General features: G+C 50.7%; 1 protein-coding gene across 11 annotated transcripts in view; it reads left to right on the plus strand.

The window, feature by feature from the left end:
* CAMK2G (calcium/calmodulin dependent protein kinase II gamma) overlaps positions 1–16,462 on the plus strand; it is a 53,818-nt gene that overhangs the window by 13,435 nt on the left and 23,921 nt on the right. For 10 of the 11 annotated variants that reach the window (XM_040623994.1, XM_040623997.1, XM_040623996.1 and 7 more), the window contains exons 4-12: positions 6,269–6,323; positions 7,202–7,267; positions 9,706–9,778; positions 9,927–10,029; positions 10,460–10,543; positions 10,988–11,082; positions 11,669–11,791; positions 15,395–15,478; positions 15,722–15,764. In XM_040623994.1, coding sequence (XP_040479928.1) covers positions 6,269–6,323; positions 7,202–7,267; positions 9,706–9,778; positions 9,927–10,029; positions 10,460–10,543; positions 10,988–11,082; positions 11,669–11,791; positions 15,395–15,478; positions 15,722–15,764 — 726 coding nt within the window. The remainder of the gene's footprint in view (positions 1–6,268; positions 6,324–7,201; positions 7,268–9,705; positions 9,779–9,926; positions 10,030–10,459; positions 10,544–10,987; positions 11,083–11,668; positions 11,792–15,394; positions 15,479–15,721; positions 15,765–16,462) is intronic. The other variant, XM_040623990.1, reaches the window with a different exon arrangement.

A 16,462-nucleotide genomic window follows, 5' to 3' on the forward strand; every position in this document is an offset into this window, starting at 1 on the left:
GCTCCTCAGGCATGGCCTAAATATCGGGGCTCCCACAGTGCCCCGGAGGCCGCCTGCTCTGCTCTGTTGGCGGCCAGGGCTGGGAGGTGACTTGCTGAAGCTTGATGCTTCCTTCGGAGTTACCCAGCCTCTGGTTTCCCAGACCTCGGGCTGGAAAACTTATCGTGAGCTCTTATGTGGGAGAGCTGAGGTCGTACTCCAGCCCAAGGGGAGAGGAGCAGCTCTGAGGTAACCAGAACTCCAACCATGCAGGGCTTTACAGATCACAGTCAGCAGCTTGGATTACCCCCGAAGCAGGTTGGCATAGCCAGTGCTCAGCTCTGCTGGTGCAGTGTGTCCCGCCAAGCCGATGCCTGAGTCCCGGGCTCGGAACTGCTGGAGCTCCCTGGGTGAGCTCTGAAGTCGGACGCTCACCTACAAACAGCGTGGTGGGGACCAACATGTCACCTTGGCTCCGAGAGACAATGAGAGGAACGCCTAGAGCAGCAGTCGCAAATTCGGGCGTGTTTTGTTTGGCCAGCTCGGTGGTCTAAAAATATTTTATTATTTGCCAGTATTTAAAAACAAGATTTCACATCTTGGGGGAAAAAAATTCTGTTTCGCAGTCTTTCGAATCCGACATCGGGGCTCTGCTGAGCCTGCATCTGTGTGCAGCCAGAAGCAGCGAGGGCCGGGCAGTGGCCGCCCCCGCAGTCTGCCGGCCAGCATCCTTTGCCGACTCCCCAGTACCTCACATTTGCACTGCCTACCTGGTCCCCGGAGGCTTTGGAGCATGTGACCTCTAACCTAGAAGTCCCATTCTCATGCAGGGAGGAGCATAAAAGGTGGGGAAGGCGAGGCAGGAGACAGAACCACGTCTGCATCATGTGCAGCACAGATCTGATCACAGATCCACTCCACACGTCTGGCCGCTCTCCCAAAGCTGCTTTAGGAAGGATTGGGGTAAGGTGAAGACAGTCAAGAAATGACCAGGAAGGACAAAAATGGGATTCTAGCTGAAAACACTCGTACCCTTCTTTTTATGCCTTTCTAGAAATTAAATCTATACATTTGACCTTTTAGACCTCACTTGGTTTGGTAGCTCTTTCCTTTTTATCACCGGCCCCCGGCTCCACCTGGGGACCCGGCAGCTGGGGGACCATCTACCGCAGCCATCTACCCTGTTAGGGGGCCCACGAGATCCAGGCCAGGCCAGGCCTACTCACTTCGTTAGCATCTGACTGCCTAGAACTGTGCTCCATTTCACAACTGTTCCCGGATCCTGAGGGATGTTGGTCTGGGGCCTCATTCCGGGGTCAAGAGCAGCAAGAGGGAAGGGTGAGTCAGGACTGTGTCCTGGGAGAGCTGGCTGGCCAGGCTCTATCCGGCTTCCGGTGGGAACCAGGCTCCTGGAGCTGTGGTGGAGTGGTGGATCCAGGAGGCTGAGGTTGCCATGGATCCTGAGCTGGCCTGTGGCAGAGAGGAGGCCGTTTTGTGCCCTAATTCACTATTCTTCCCCTCTCTTTGCTGCCCCGTCCTTCAGTGCTGTGGCCCTTCTGGCTCCAGCCTCTTTAACTCCATCCCACAGGGATACAAGCGGACCAGCCCAAGAGTGGCACAGACTTGAGGAAGCTGAGAACAGAGAGTACATGGTCCCCCTCTGGTTGCTGTCAGACTCGGAGGCACTCGAACTCAGAAGGATATTTGGTGCAAAGAGCCAGCCATCCCCAGTTTTCTTCCCTAATAGATATTCTATCCCAGGAGTTAAAAAGCCTGCCGGAAGAGCGAGTGCTCACGTAAACTGCGGAGTCTGGGTGACGGCAATGTGTCAGTGTAGGTTCATTGATTGTAACAAGTCTGCCGGTCTGGTGGGGATGGTGATGGTAGGGGAAGCCGTGCGGGGGGGTGCTCTGTGGATGCTTTCTGGACTTCCTGCTCAGTTTTGCTGTGAACCCTAAACTGCTCAAAAAACAAAAGTTTATTGATGAAAAAAAAATAAAGCTTGTTGGTGAGGAGGCATACTGCAGAAGCTAAAGCAGGTTTGGGAGAGTGGGCAGAGGTGTGGAGTGGAGAGGAGGAGCCGGCAGTAGTCCTGTCTGCAGTCTGCGTGGAGCTTGTTCTACCTGTGATCTGCTTGCTCCCTGCTCTGAATTCCTCTCATGCATAGGCTCTGTCTTCCTCCGTGCTGAGTTGCCCCAGCAGGTTCAGTCACAGTCTAGCCTTACGGTTTAGAGGAGCACTGCGGAGACTTTCATGTGCTCAGGAATCACCGAGGGTGCGTGTGAAACTCAGGGTCCGATTCTGTAGGTCTGGTGTGGACCCGAGCGTCCTCAGGAGCGTGGTCTCCAGGGGGTGCTCACACTGCTGCTCTGTGGGCCGTGTGGGGAAGCAAGGTCTGTGGCTTCGGTATCCTGTCATCCAGGTTGGCATGTGGGATTTGCTGGTCTGTGGCTGTGACCTCCAGCAAATATTTAGCCTCTTTGTGGAGTTGTGAGAGGGTTCAGTGGGCAAAGGGGGCCTCGGCTTGGAAAGAATGAAGGCGATGAAAACAGGGACTCCGGCTCCCGGCAGTGACCTTCCCTAAATCCTCAGCTCCAGCTCAGCCAGGCTGCCATTTACCTCAGGCCCAGGGCCCATTCAGCTAACAGTAAGTGGAGCAAAAACAGGGGCAAAGAAAAAGAAGAAAATCTTGAATCCTGACCAAGCAGCTCCTAAATCTCTGCCTCAGGGAGTCCTGCCCACCTGCTCCTGGGAGGCAGCCTCAGTCCCCCGTCGGCCCCCCGGAAGCAGGACCTCCTTTCCACTGTGCTATTGCTGCAGACACTTTTAACAGTGACACTTTCTCAGAGCTTTTTGAGCCAAGATTTCCTAGTTAAAATGTGGCATATTGTTGGGTGGTTTCTAAAGAACCGGAAATAGCCACAGCATTTGGGTTATGGCGTTGTTAGTCCTTGAAGGTATGAAATGTTAAGTTAAGGTACTTAGGTGTTTGGGCTGTTTTTCTCTCCACAGTTTATTTAAAGAAAAATAACTAGTTTTATCACTGAAATGCAGTAGATGCTTTATAGCTTTATAATCCTTTTCCAGGTCTTTCTGTCTGTGGACTTGGTCTGGCCCTCCTTGGCCTTCAGGCCGTCTCATTACTGTGGAAAGGACTGGGTGTCAGATTGTTTTTTTCCCACACATCCATAGCACCCTTTGCTTCTGCTCCGTAGCCCTTTCCGCAGTAGTGCGTAGTGACATATTTGTGTAAGTGCTGGTTTAAAGCCCGTCTTCCCCAGTGCCCCGGAAGCTCCGTGGCAGCAGGGCTAGGTTTCTCTTCCTCACAGCCGTGTCCGTGGCATGTGCAGCCACGCCTGCTTCCGGAAAGGCGCCTCATGGACACTATTGAGCAGATCAGAGTGGCCAGAGCTAGTGGGGACAGATTGGAATTCCGTTGCCTAGAGGACAGAGAAAGTGACTCCCTCGCAGGCAATGCCACAATATCAAGGATCTTGACGTCAGTTTGTTTTGGTTTCAAGTCTCAGTTCTGCCACTTAGGATGACCTTGGATGAGTTCCCATCGGGGCCTCGGTCTTCTCTCCTGTCAGATGGGGGTAACAGAGGTAATATGAGAGCTCAAGAAAATAACGTATGTGAAGCACTTGGCAGAATGTCTAGCACATAGAACCAACTAAATATTAGTGATCACTTGGGTCATTATTATCAAAATTCTGCTGGGTAGGCTCTTAGAGCGGTACAGGCAAGTTTTTCCTCTTGTTCTCCGTTCTCTTAATTCTCTTTACAAATGGAAAAAAAAAAAAAAGATAGTATCTTGTTCAGCTATGAGGCCTTTTGCACCTGTCCCTTCTTGTCTCAGTGGTACCTTGCTCTGGGGCACACATCAAAGTCATTCTCTGGGCTGGGTGGCCTGGAAGGATTAATCTTCCGGGGCTGCTCTTTTCTGATTCCCCTGCTCTCCTTCCTGCACCTGGGCTCTGTGTGTGGCCTTCCTGGAGAAGGGCAAGCGCCCATGCCTCCCCCCCTCGGCATAGGCCTGGACACCTGGACTTTTTGCCACACCCTCAGCCCTGCTGTGCTGGACGAGGGGACAGGCCCGGGGCGCCGGGGGCCGGGAGAGGCAGGGCCAGGTGGCAGGACTCCCCTGGGAGTGGTTGTTAGCATCGTACCTGCTGTACAGTTAGCTTACCGTCCTGCTACTGTTAGTCACCGCCCTAATGAAGCTGGTCTTTGGCTTCTGGGACAGCTGATTTCCAGGGGATTATTTGTGTTACATACTTTAATGCTTTTTAATAGCAAATTTTTAATTAAATGGAAAGTCCTTTTGGAAGCAAGGGAGCAGCAGCTGCAGCAGGACCTCGTACGCAGCACCGCCTTAGACCTGAGAAGCACACATGAGGAGGGGGGCTGGCACAGCTTTGGAGGAGCTCACTTGATCATGCCTGGGTTGATGGGGGGGGGAAGAGTGGGTCTGGCTGTAACTCCTTCCTTCTGTCATCTGGGGGCCTAGAGAAGTAGGAGCTTGCTCGCCCAAGTACGGGAGAGAACAGTTGGAGGAGGAGGGATTTGAGAAGTACCCCCTGCCTTTGATCTCATTGGTAAATCACAGTTGGAGGTGAAATTTGGGGTAACCAGATCCGTGTTGAGTAACCAGATCAGATCAAATAAAGCAGGCAGTAGGAAGTGTCAACAGTCGGTAGGCCCTCAATCTAGCCCTGGCAGGCCCGAGTCTTCATTTTTGTCGGCTGAAGAGAACCACGGAGCTGTAGGGATGGCCAAGTGCCTGTATTTTATGATCTTTCTGTGGTGGGAGAGGCTGTAGGGAAGCGCCTCAGCCCTGATGAAACAGTCTGACACTGGAAATGGAACCTGTCTTGTGGGGTGGTTGGCAGCCTGGGTCCACCAAGGAAGAGACACGGTGACTGCTGTGTATCCGGGAACTTCATCCGTCGGTTTGCTGTCAGGCCATTCCTGAAGTGCTCTGTGAGGTGCTCCCAAAACTGCTGAGGGCTGGCGTGAAGGTCAAACAGAGGTTCCCCATCAGGAGAGTTCAGGTGAGGGAAGGGACAGGGACAGCTGCCTTGTGTTTGCATGAGAAGGGTATTCGGGGTTGGCATTTAAGCCTGAGGTGGCTTTGTGGGCAGAAGCTTGAGGAGGAGACCTCGGAAGACATTAGGATGGTTTTTTGCCCAGGAGCTCTGGAGGCGGGGAGTGGGAAGGGATTCTGCTTGCCAGCCTTTTCCTGCAGCTGGTGAGCTGCCCCGGTGTGCTCGGTGCCCTGGCCTCCTGGACCCGTCTCTGCTGCTGTAGGTGCGCTTGTGGGGAGTCTCTCTCACAGGCTCCATTGCTCTGGGGCCTGGCTGTGTGGGCTACACCACATTCTTAGAGGAAGCAGTGGTGTAGACCCGTCTTTGGAGTCAGAAAGAGCTGGGTTTACATCTTGACCTATTGCATCTTTGGCCTTCGGTATGATACGATGTCTCTGAGCCTCCAGTGTCCTCATCTGTAGAATGGGAGGAATCCTCCTCTCAGGGTGGTTGTCCAGAAGAATCAGCTCCTCAGAGACAGCCACTGTGTCCTTCCTAAATCCCACCATCTAGCATGGAGTCCCACACCTAGCAGGTGCTCAATAAATCCTTGTAGAATAAGTCGTGTCTGCAAAGAGCCTAGTAAGAAGCACTGAAGAGACTGTGATTGTTGTCATTGCCTGAGTCTGCATGTGCCTCCCACGCTCACCATCCATTAGCTTCACTCCATGTGCCTTCCTGCTGGGTGCTACCTTTCCAGCTTCTTCCCCGCCCTTTAATTCCCCGTTTCCCATCTACTCCTATGAAAGGGCTCTCGGGCCTTCCTGTCTTGTCAGCCTCTATCCCTCTGTGGTCAGCCTCCCTTGGCGCCCCTTGCTCTTGCCCTGCGTTACACCGTCACGCAGCAGATCCCAGGACCTTCTTCTCTGGGACTAGCCCCTCCGGGGATGTCCCTGCTTTTCTCTGTCTTGTCTTATTTCTTAGCCACAAAGCTTCTCTCTCTTGCCTACGTCTGAGGCCGTCTGAGGTGGCAGCCGGAGCACTGGACCCGGGGTCTGGTTGTTTCTCTGCTCTGTGGCCGTGTCACCTCGTCTTGGGGGGCGGGGGGTGACGGGCATATTGCCACTTCTCACTGCCATTCCTTCAGAAGACTGTCCAGGGAGGCTGGCAGGCTGGGGCAGGGGTGGGGTTGCTGAGAAGGAGAGGAGTAGGTTTCCAAGGTTTCTCTCTGTTAATCTCTGTCCCCATCTCCTCTCTTGCAGTGCGCCTCCATGACAGTATTTCTGAAGAAGGGTTTCACTACCTCGTGTTTGACCTGTAAGTGCCACTTTCTAAGGGTGTGGGGGCTTTTCCCTCCAGCCAGCTCACCATGAAGGCTTGGAGAAAGACTTAAACTGGGTCTGCAGCCTCTGCCGAGGGTCCCTCTCCTTTGCCCAAGGGAAAGGATTTGATTTTGACCTTCCTCTGGTAATGGGCAGGTTGTGGAGGGGACCTCATTGCTCACTCACGGTCTCCCCAGGGTTCCAAACCCCCAGATGGCATTGCTCTCACATTTCTCTTCAGCAGCACACCTTGTGCAGATGCTTTTTTTCTTGTTTCTTGGTGTGTTGTCCTTAGTGGAGAAATAGAATACAGCTCTTCGCATGACCTTAAAAATTCTGGGAAATTAATGGTGGCTTTTATTAGTCATAGACTGGACTCCACTTGGTCTCTCCTCCACTTTGATTGTGGTTTAATATCTCAAAAGTAGCTCTTCACCTCCTGGAAATGCCTCTCCGGTATTTTCAGGATTGGGTCTCTGTGTCCTTGATCTCATTATTCTTCAACTTTAGGAGGAGGTCTGTCCTTGGGCAGCTGTGTATCTTAGTATTCATACTGGTCTCAAATAAAGCTATGACTTTCTGAGTAGGTTGATAATTTTCTCTTAGATCCCTGTATATTCATCTTTGCCTGAGTATGAGCTAATCTGTAGGTTATAGACACAGAAATGTGCAGGAGGAAGGGAGGGCCCATGTTACCCCAAGGAGAAGCCCCATGTCATTGAAGGATCGAACATGTTCTGGGCTCTCGGATGGAGTGCATATGGAATTGGGATCTCTGTAAAAGCTGTTCCGTGGTATGACCTGTTGCCTGTTGGATGCTGGGGTTGGCCAGCTGACCTGCTTCCTCTGACCCTCTCTGTCTGTTGGTTGCAGTGTTACCGGCGGGGAGCTGTTTGAAGACATCGTGGCCAGAGAGTACTACAGTGAAGCTGATGCCAGGTGAGACAAGGGCCCTAGAGCTCAGTGTGAGTCTTGGCTACTTCACGGGGGCAGGCATATTATGCCTGTTTGAAGAATCTTTGGATATAGATCAGAAGAGCTCCTGCCTGGACAAAGATTCCATACAGCTGGACCTGGGCTGCATTTTATGGGTGATGTTAGAAGTTAGATCCGTCTTTTTTTTTTTTTTTTTGCGAAGCACTTGCAAGTCTCCTTTACCCTTTCACCCCGGAAGTACCTTTTCTTTGCACTCCTGTGTACTTGCAAGCCTGCCCAAGGGCCCTCCCTACCCGTGCTTCTTTCCTTTGACAAATTTTACTGTGTGCACGCACCCTGGGGATGATCCAGAGATGGAGGAAATGTGGTTTGTGTTCTGAAGGAGTGTAAACATCTGGGTGAATCAACCAGGAACCTTCTCAAAGAGATTCCAGCCTAGATCACTGAGTCTCTTGACCACCATGACCAGCCCTGATTTGGGGCCCCTCAGGCTGGAGGACTGATCCTTGGCCACTTCCCTCAGCCTTCAGCCCCCCGTGGAAGCCCTGGCAGAATTCTGCCCACACCACAGCTCTCGGGTGTTTGTGTGGCCTGTCTTTCCTGCCTCGGCTCCTCCCCCGGCCCTGAGTTTTCTCTGAGGGTGATGTCCATACAACCTGGTTTTGATCATCCTGCCTGCAGCTTATCTGGCATATGTGGCAGCTCTGGCTGCCTCTGGAGAGTGGGGGAGTGCAGCTTCCTCACAAATTTCTCAACCCTGAGAGGCCAGTGTTTGCTGATCAACTTCAGATGCTTCAGCCTCAGGAAAAATTCTCAAGTGGGGAGATGAATTCCAGTGCCAGCAGGGGAGGACCAGACTCTGGGGCAGGAGGAGGCGGTGATAGCTCTGGGAGCCTGGCGGGGAGGAGGGAGAGCTGGCTAGGGGGAGGGGAGGGGTGGTGTGTGACTGTACCAGTGGGCTTGGCCTGGCTCTGCTGGGACACTTCGCACTTTTGCCATTTTTGGCCAGAAGGCTCTCCCTGCTAGCCTGGCTCTGTTCTAATTATACATTTCTGAGGAGACTCGCCTCTTCAGCTCGGTCTTAAAGTCTCTTTGGCCTACTCATGGGCTGTGTCCTGAAGGGAGGCCTGAGACTCAGCCTCTAGGAGCCTGGTAAGACCCCTTGGGTCTTGTGGAAGCCCCAGAATCAGACTTTAGAGGAGCAGTGAGAAGTCCAGGTCACCAGCCCAGCAGCCTTCTGCAAGCCTGCTCCACATCCCCGCTAGTTCCTGCCGACTGGGGCCTCATTGTCTAGGCCAGTGATCCTCAGCCTCAACACTACTGACACTGGGGCCAGATAAGTTTTCGTCGTGAGGGCCCCTCCTGTGCTTTGTGGAGTTTAAGAAGTATCCCTGGCCTCAACCCACTAGATGCCAGCAGCATCTCCGCCTTAATTGTGACAACCAGCAATGTCTCCAGGCATGATCAGATGTCCTCCGAGGGTAAAAATCATCCTCCCGTTGTCACCATGGCTCTAGATTGCCAACACTCCCTGCCGCGAGTTTGACCGCAAGTGTGGCAGGATGTTTTGGAAGGTGGGCAGCCTGATTCAAGAGATAGCAGTGGGGGCATCTGGCTAACTCAGTTGGTGGAGCATGCGACTCCTGCTCTCAAGGTCGTGAGTTCAAGCCCCACATTCAGTTCAAGCCCCACGTTGGGCGTGGAGCCTGTTTAAAAAAAAAAAAAAAGAAAAGGAATAGTAGCTGAAGGTGACTCTGGGTTAGTTTGTCTTTTTCTATGCAAAATCATTACCAGAAATGCTCCTCGGTTGCCCTGTTTGGAATCTTCTTAAGGACATCGTTTCTTAAAGGGGTCTGTGTCCTGGGTTTTATCTCCCCTACGAGATGATAAACTTCAGGGCAGGCACTGGGTCTAATTCATCTTTATAGTCTGTGTGGTACCAAGCACAGGGGTAGTCAGTAAATGTTTAAATAAATGAATGAGTAGACCCTCAGCAAAAAAACTGAGGTACGGTTGTACTATCCTTCCTAAGATGCCACCACAAACCTCTTCTCCAAGAACAGAGTTACTATAGGAGGAGAAAAAGAAGGAAGGGGCTGGATGGTCTCTATTTCTCAGAAGTGTCGCCAGTCTCTTGGAAATGGACTGGTGGTATTGGGCCTTTACGGTCTAAGGAGGCATGGTGAACTCTGTTCTAGTCTGTCCTCAGCCATTATCTAGTGGGGAGACCCTGGACAAACCACTTAACATGCAAGGCCCTCAGTTTCTTCTTCTGTAAAACAGGTTGAATTAGATGATGTCCAGAGTCCCAAGGGTTTAGCTCTCGTTCGGTGATTCCCTGTGTCTCTCTAACCCAGAGTTCCGTGCTTTCATCCATAGTGTGTGGTCGTGGATGAGTGGCTTAACCCTGTGCTGACATTCCTTCTCCTTGTGCTTTGCAGCCACTGTATACATCAGATTCTGGAGAGTGTTAACCACATCCACCAGCATGACATTGTCCACCGGGACCTGAAGGTACTACCCAGGCTCCCCCTTTGCCTCCTGCTTGTGAGGTGTCGGCGCCACCTGGTGCCAGGTGGTGGGACTGCGGGGACCCAAACTAGGCTTCCTCAGGGCCAGAGGGTGGGTGGGTGCCTCACCAGGTCTTCTCTTCCTTACACAGCCTGAGAACCTGCTGCTAGCGAGTAAATGCAAGGGTGCCGCCGTCAAGCTGGCTGATTTTGGCCTAGCCATCGAAGTACAGGGAGAGCAGCAGGCTTGGTTTGGTAAGAGTGACCCTGTCTTCCTGGAATGCGGCCCCCGCCCTTCCTCCTCTTCCTGATCTGCTTTCCTCTTTCAGAACCAGAAGCCAGACCCTTCATGGTCCGGGTCTCCTCAGAGACTGGAGAAGGGGGGAGGGTACAGAGTGTCCCCTGGCCCTAGGTGACTCAGTGCAGCGAGTCTAGCTGTTGTCAGCACCGCATTCTTGGGGCCTCTGGGGAGAAATGGGAGTTCCTGGTAGGCACACGGACTTGCCCTCTGATTTTATTCTGGGCACTACAAGAAACCCAGCCTGTCATCTCTCGCTGCCCATGCACTGAGAGCTTATATAGCAAAAACAGCAGGAATGAGGAGGGACTTGGGGGAAATTGCTGATGTGGTTTCAACGAGAGAGAAAGTGGGTTCAGTGTGCCTCCGCCCTCTCTTCTGCTACAGGTTTTGCTGGTACCCCAGGTTACTTGTCCCCTGAGGTCTTGAGGAAAGATCCCTATGGAAAACCTGTGGATATCTGGGCCTGCGGTAAGCCCATTCCACACTCTCAGCTTTTTGGTGTTAAGGGCCCTCAACTTCCAGCGATGGTGAGAAATAGGCATCGCTATTCCTTGTGGGCCCCACAAGTGTCTGGTGTATGTGAAATCACGGTGTTTGCTCTAGTGCCCCTGGGAGGGCTGTTCTCATCACACGCTCCTCCCCAGGTCTTTCCTGGATTATACTGTATCCTTCCTAAAGAGGGATTTACCCACACCTTGGAGGATGGGTTATGCCGAAAGAAATCCCCGATGTGGCTTGCTGACATGGGGAGTGAAGCATAGCAGAAGGGCCAGTGGTGCACACTACCATCTGGCAGCCACTTCTGCCTCTGCTAGAACCTGGACTTTCTGGGTGGCTGAGCCCTGTGTGGCTTTTCTTGGTTCCTCAGTGAAGTCGGTGACTGACCCCGATGATCTGTGTTCTGTCTTGTAGGGGTCATCCTGTATATCCTCCTGGTGGGATACCCTCCCTTCTGGGATGAGGATCAGCACAAGTTGTATCAGCAAATCAAGGCTGGGGCCTATGATGTAAGGACTGGTTTGTTCTTGACTCTTGGGCTGTATCCACCGGAGGGGGCATGTTTAGTGTGTCATGGGATACAGGGAGTGTCAGGGGACTTTGAGGACCCAAGGATGGGCATACAGGTCTCAATTCTCGCCACACCCTATCCCAGGAACAACTCTTTTGCACAGCCTTTCTTGGTAGCTATAAAATCGAGGAGCCCACCGAACCTCTTTGATCCATTATTTGCGGAGAATGGCCTGAGAAGTGTGGTGTGCGCATGAAAATAGGGCAGGAAGTGTTGTGGCTCCCTCCACTGCAGTGGGGCCTTGGGCATGTTGTTGAGCCACCGTTTCTTTCTAGTAGGAAGATGGGGTTGAACCAGAACGTGTTGGAGTCCCCTTCCTGCTCTGACCGGATATTCTGGCATTCTAACCCTGATTCTGTCTTCCTCTCCTAGTCTTTACGTTGACACAGGTGCTGGGATGACCCAGGGCAGGTTTAGATAGCACAGAGTGTCCCGCTTATAGGAGTTGGGACAAAGACAGAGCCTCCATTTCAGGGTGTGAGGCTCACAGATTTCATATGCCTCCTTTCCCTCTTCCTGCTTAGTTCCCATCACCAGAGTGGGACACAGTGACTCCTGAAGCCAAGAACTTGATCAACCAGATGCTGACCATAAACCCTGCAAAGCGCATCACAGCTGACCAGGCTCTCAAGCATCCATGGGTCTGTGTAAGTATCTTCACCTGGAGTAGAGGAGCTCGGGATGTCAGCCCTCAGTGTGCTCTCAGTACTCTCTTCACGCTCCTGTTTATGAGCAGAGAATGATTGTTCTGGGCCCTGAGCAAAGACCCAGCAGAGAGGGAGGGGGGCTGGGTGGGGCCCAGGAGGGATTCCAAGGAAGCAGGTGGCCTCAATGGCTTCAGCCTGTCTCTCCCCCACTTACTTGTCAGGTGTGACTTAGTTCTGATCTTGAATGAGGGCTTAGCTTGACCCTGGAGACTCTAGGTAGTTGATGATGGAAAGTAGCTGGCAGAACCCAAAGTGAATCGCCAAGCTTAGGGTGCATGTTCACACAACTGTAATGGAAATGTGACCAAGATCCAACAAATAAACCAGAAGGGCCTCTGGGCAGTTAAAAAGAGCATCTTGAAGTTCATGACTGAAAAAAAAAAAAACGAAACTCACCATAGGAGAACACCCCCCACCCCCCACCCCCTTCCCAGGCTGTCAATGTGGATAGACATGCTGTTTTCTTAAATACCCCTGTAAAATTCTATAAAGTGAAATGTCTGTTCTCAAACTAAGAAGAACCTCCTGACAACCACGAGGCATTTATGTATTTGTCCTTTCCCATGTTTACTGAATGCCTCTTCGGTGCCAGTCACTGTGTGGGTCCTGGAGATACAAAGATGAGTGAGGCACCTTCCCCCAAAAATCTCAAAAACTATCTGGGGAGCTAGGCACTCAAACAGGCAACCATTCTGCAATGTGACAAGTACGTAAAAGAATCTGATGAGTGCACAGGAACTCTTGCTCTCTGGTGAGCAGTGAGATTACTGAAGGCTGCATGGAGGAGGTGACCCCTATCCTGGTTCTTGGCAACTGGCTGGGAGTTCCTCAGGATGATAACCTGCAGGCAGAGGTTAGCATGAACCAGGGTGAAAGGCCATGGGAAATTGTGGCAAGTTGAAGGAATGTTAAGTAGTTTAGTTGTAGATTAAGATACGCCTACAAAAATGCAAGAGAACGAAGCCAAAAAGATTCCATGACATACAAGTTTCTGCCTAATGAGTTTGGATTTTATTTGGGAAGCATAGAGAACCATTTAAGGGGTTTAAAGAGGGAACAAAGGGGCGCCTGGCTGGCTCGGGCGGTGGAGCATGCAGCTCTTGATCTCGGGGTTGTAAGTTCGAGCCCCATGTTGGGTGTAGAGATGGCTTAGAAAAAAATAAAAACTTTTTTTTTTTAAAGATTTTATTAACTTATTTGACAGAGAGAGCACACGAGCAGGGAGAGGGGAAGGAGGAGCGAGAGAAGCAGGCTCCCCACTGAGCGCCCTAGCCCAATGCGGGCCTCCATCCTAGGACCTCAGAGATCATGACTTGAGCCAAAGGCAGACGCTTAACTGGCTGAGCCACTCAGGCGCCCCCAAAATAAAATCTTTTTAAAAAATTAATTAAAAACCAAATAAAGACGGAGTGAAATACACAGTTAAGAAAGGTCACTTTGGAAGTTGTGTACAGAATGGAACTGAAGAGGAAAGGAGGCTGGGGCAGAGTTCAGGAAGCTGTTGTAATTGCCTGAGCAAGACCGGATGAGGTCTCAGCTAAGGGTAGTGATAGGAGCCTGGATGGCGTGGCGAGCAGACAAATTTGAGAGCTTTTGGTAGATAGACTCAAAAGGATTTAGTGAGCAGTTGGATTTAGGGAGTGAAGGAGAGTGAAGGAGAGCGAGGGACCTACGGGGACTGCCAGATTTTGAGTTGGTAATCAGCACAGGTTGTGCCATTCACTGACTCAGAGGAAACCCAGAAGAAGAGCCCATTTTTGAGAAAGTATGAGAATCTTAGTTTGATCAAGTGTGGTGTCTGAGGACCTTTAGCTGGAGACATCAGATGAGTAGTTAGAAATGTGGTTGCAGAGATTGGAAAAGAATTAAAATTGGAAATGTAGTTTGTGGTCGTTTCTGTGTCGGTGGTGTTGAAATACATGGGATTGTTTTTATGCTGATCGAATTCCCACTGTGGCTTGTATTTGCTTCAGTAAGAGAAGGTATGGCTCCGGAACCCCAGCACGTAAAGACAAGCAGAGTTAGAGGCGCCAGCAAAGGAGGCTGGGAATGAGAACTTCTGTGACAGAAGGAGGGTCAGGAGCAGGAGACCCTAAGAAACAGGAGGTCTCAGTAAGGATGCATCTGAAATCAGATGCCACAGAGTGTCCCTGATAAAGATGGGAAAGAATCTATGGACTCTGACCAATTAAAAGCCAGTTTCATCATTTCACTGACAGAGACAGTGGAGTGAGAGACCGAAATCTTTCTTCAGTGAGGTGAAGAGGGCATAGGATAAAGAGAGGAAGAAATGGTACTACATAGAGAAGATGATGAGCCAGGGGAGTTTTCACATTTTTGTTTAAGGAGAGGCTTGAATATAATGTATAGACTGCAGAAAAGAATAGTCTAGAATAAGGGGTTTAAAATATTGGCTCATCGAGGAAGCAAAGGTTGGAATAGTAAAAAGAGGTTAAAAGCAAATGAAAATCACTTTGTGGATGGGGTCTGAAGTCAAAGGCGTTCTTGTATGAGGATCTCTGGTTTTTCTTTGTGAAGAAATTTACGCTTTGGAGGAAGAGGCAAAATTATAAGACTCAGAAAAGGTACAGGAGGTTGGGAGACTTGCTTTGGGAACCAGGAAAAGGAGTGGGCCAGGGGTGAGGGACAGAATTGTGGGGCAGCCCCATGGGGTTATGGGCACCAGGCTGCATGTTGTAGGATTTATTTTTCTAGCAGGCCAGCGAGAACAGCAACGGCAAAGGGAGGGGGTGAGCAACTTAAAACAGGTACTCAAAAACTAGGGATATACTATGTCCTGGGAGTCATTTTCATAGGCCCCACCCTCTGCCACAGTTTTATATATATATATATATATATATATCTCCACAGTTATATAAACTCAGTAGCCCCTGAGGACGTCACTATGTTACGATATTATGTAATAATTGACAGTCATCAAGGAAATCATTATAAATCATTTCCAGTGCACTCTTTAAGGAAGAAGGAAGTTAACAGTGATACTTTGAAGAAAAATTATGATCCAAAATGATGAAAAGAATGAATGCTTCAAGGTGAAGACCCTTAGCTTCTCAGATCACAGCTTTATCCAGGTCCTTGTGGGGGTGTGTTGAGCGGGGCTCTTGGAAGGAATGAACCTTCTCTGTAGAGAGCAGGAACCCTGCCTGTTCTCTCACTGCTCAGGAATGCAGTAGGTGCTCAGTAAACAGTTGCTGATGGAGTGATGGCATGGGGATCACAACACACAGGATACTCTCTTACGTTCCCCAGCTTCCATTTCCCAAGGAAGGGGAGAGTGCTGTCTCACGCACCCTCCTCATCTAGCATCAATTATCAGTGGTATTTGTGTTCAGATTATTGTCCTTACATAACCTTGAGTTTGGGGTAGTGCTTTTTGTCTAAAAGCATTTTCACATCCATGACTTCATTTTACCTTCGGATCCACTCTGGGGCAGCTGAGCACACAGCCGTCAGTGCTGGGACCAGGGTGAGGGGCAGAAGCCCTGGCTGGAGGGCTCACAGGCCTGTGTGTTTGGCTTCCAGCAACGATCCACGGTGGCATCCATGATGCATCGTCAAGAGACTGTGGAGTGCTTGCGCAAGTTCAATGCTCGGAGAAAACTGAAGGTGAGTCTTGCCTTTCCAGGCTGCCAGCATCCTGAAATCACAGCTTTCGACAGTCCACCCCCTGCCCCATCACAAGAGGAAGCCCCCTTTGTGGCTGGAGCTGAGCTATGCAGGTTATACATATTGGGGGGCCCCAAACACCTGAGGTCTTGAAGCTCTGGCCAGCGGCTGCCCTCTGCCTAACACCAGGCTATGCTTTCCTGGAGTCCATTTGAATTCACAGGTCCCTCTTCTTTCCCCCAGGGTGCCATCCTCACGACCATGCTTGTCTCCAGAAACTTTTCAGGTATGTTTCCCCAGCCGTGCACTTTAATTCTACTGAGGTGAGTGGGTCAGAATGGGGTATTGCCATCCCAGTGCTGGGTGTCTCAGGCTAAAACCTTGACCAAGATGAAGAAGACCCTGTTTTGAGGGGGCTGCTGCTGCTGGGTCCTATAACATGAGATTCTGGGGGACATCTCTTGGGTTCACATTTATGAATTCTATTTTCTAGACCCTCCCAAGGAGTAACCTGCCCAGACTCCCATTTACCTTGTCCCTGGGGATTCTTATTTAATTCTCTAAAGACTCTCAGCGCTTTAGGATTTTAGCCAGTCAGTAGGATATTGGACAATGGGCTGGGGAAAAGAAAGCATGAGGTGTAGTGAATCTTCTCAACCACCACTGTTCATTTGTCTACTGGGACCATTTCTACTTCATTGTGTCTAAGTAGAGATGACTAATAGAAATTTTTCCAGATGTTTAAACATATTTACAATATGCTTTGCGATACTCACTATAAAAGTGAAGAAAGAGCAGCAGGATGGAGGGAAAGCAACTTGCTTAAATTTGACGGAGAAATTGGGATAGTTGGGACCAGTAATTTGTAAATCACTTGGCATTTCTTTTTAAGATGCAAGACACTCCACCCCACCCCTCACCCCTACCCCCATCTTGTTTGCCCTCTGGGGAAGCACAGTGGCTTTCTGTGAGGAAAAGGTTAAC

The sequence above is a fragment of the Ursus maritimus genome, unplaced genomic scaffold (genome assembly GCF_017311325.1).
Source record: "Ursus maritimus isolate PB19 unplaced genomic scaffold, ASM1731132v1 scaffold_7, whole genome shotgun sequence".
NCBI classification, from domain to species: domain Eukaryota; kingdom Metazoa; phylum Chordata; class Mammalia; order Carnivora; family Ursidae; genus Ursus; species Ursus maritimus.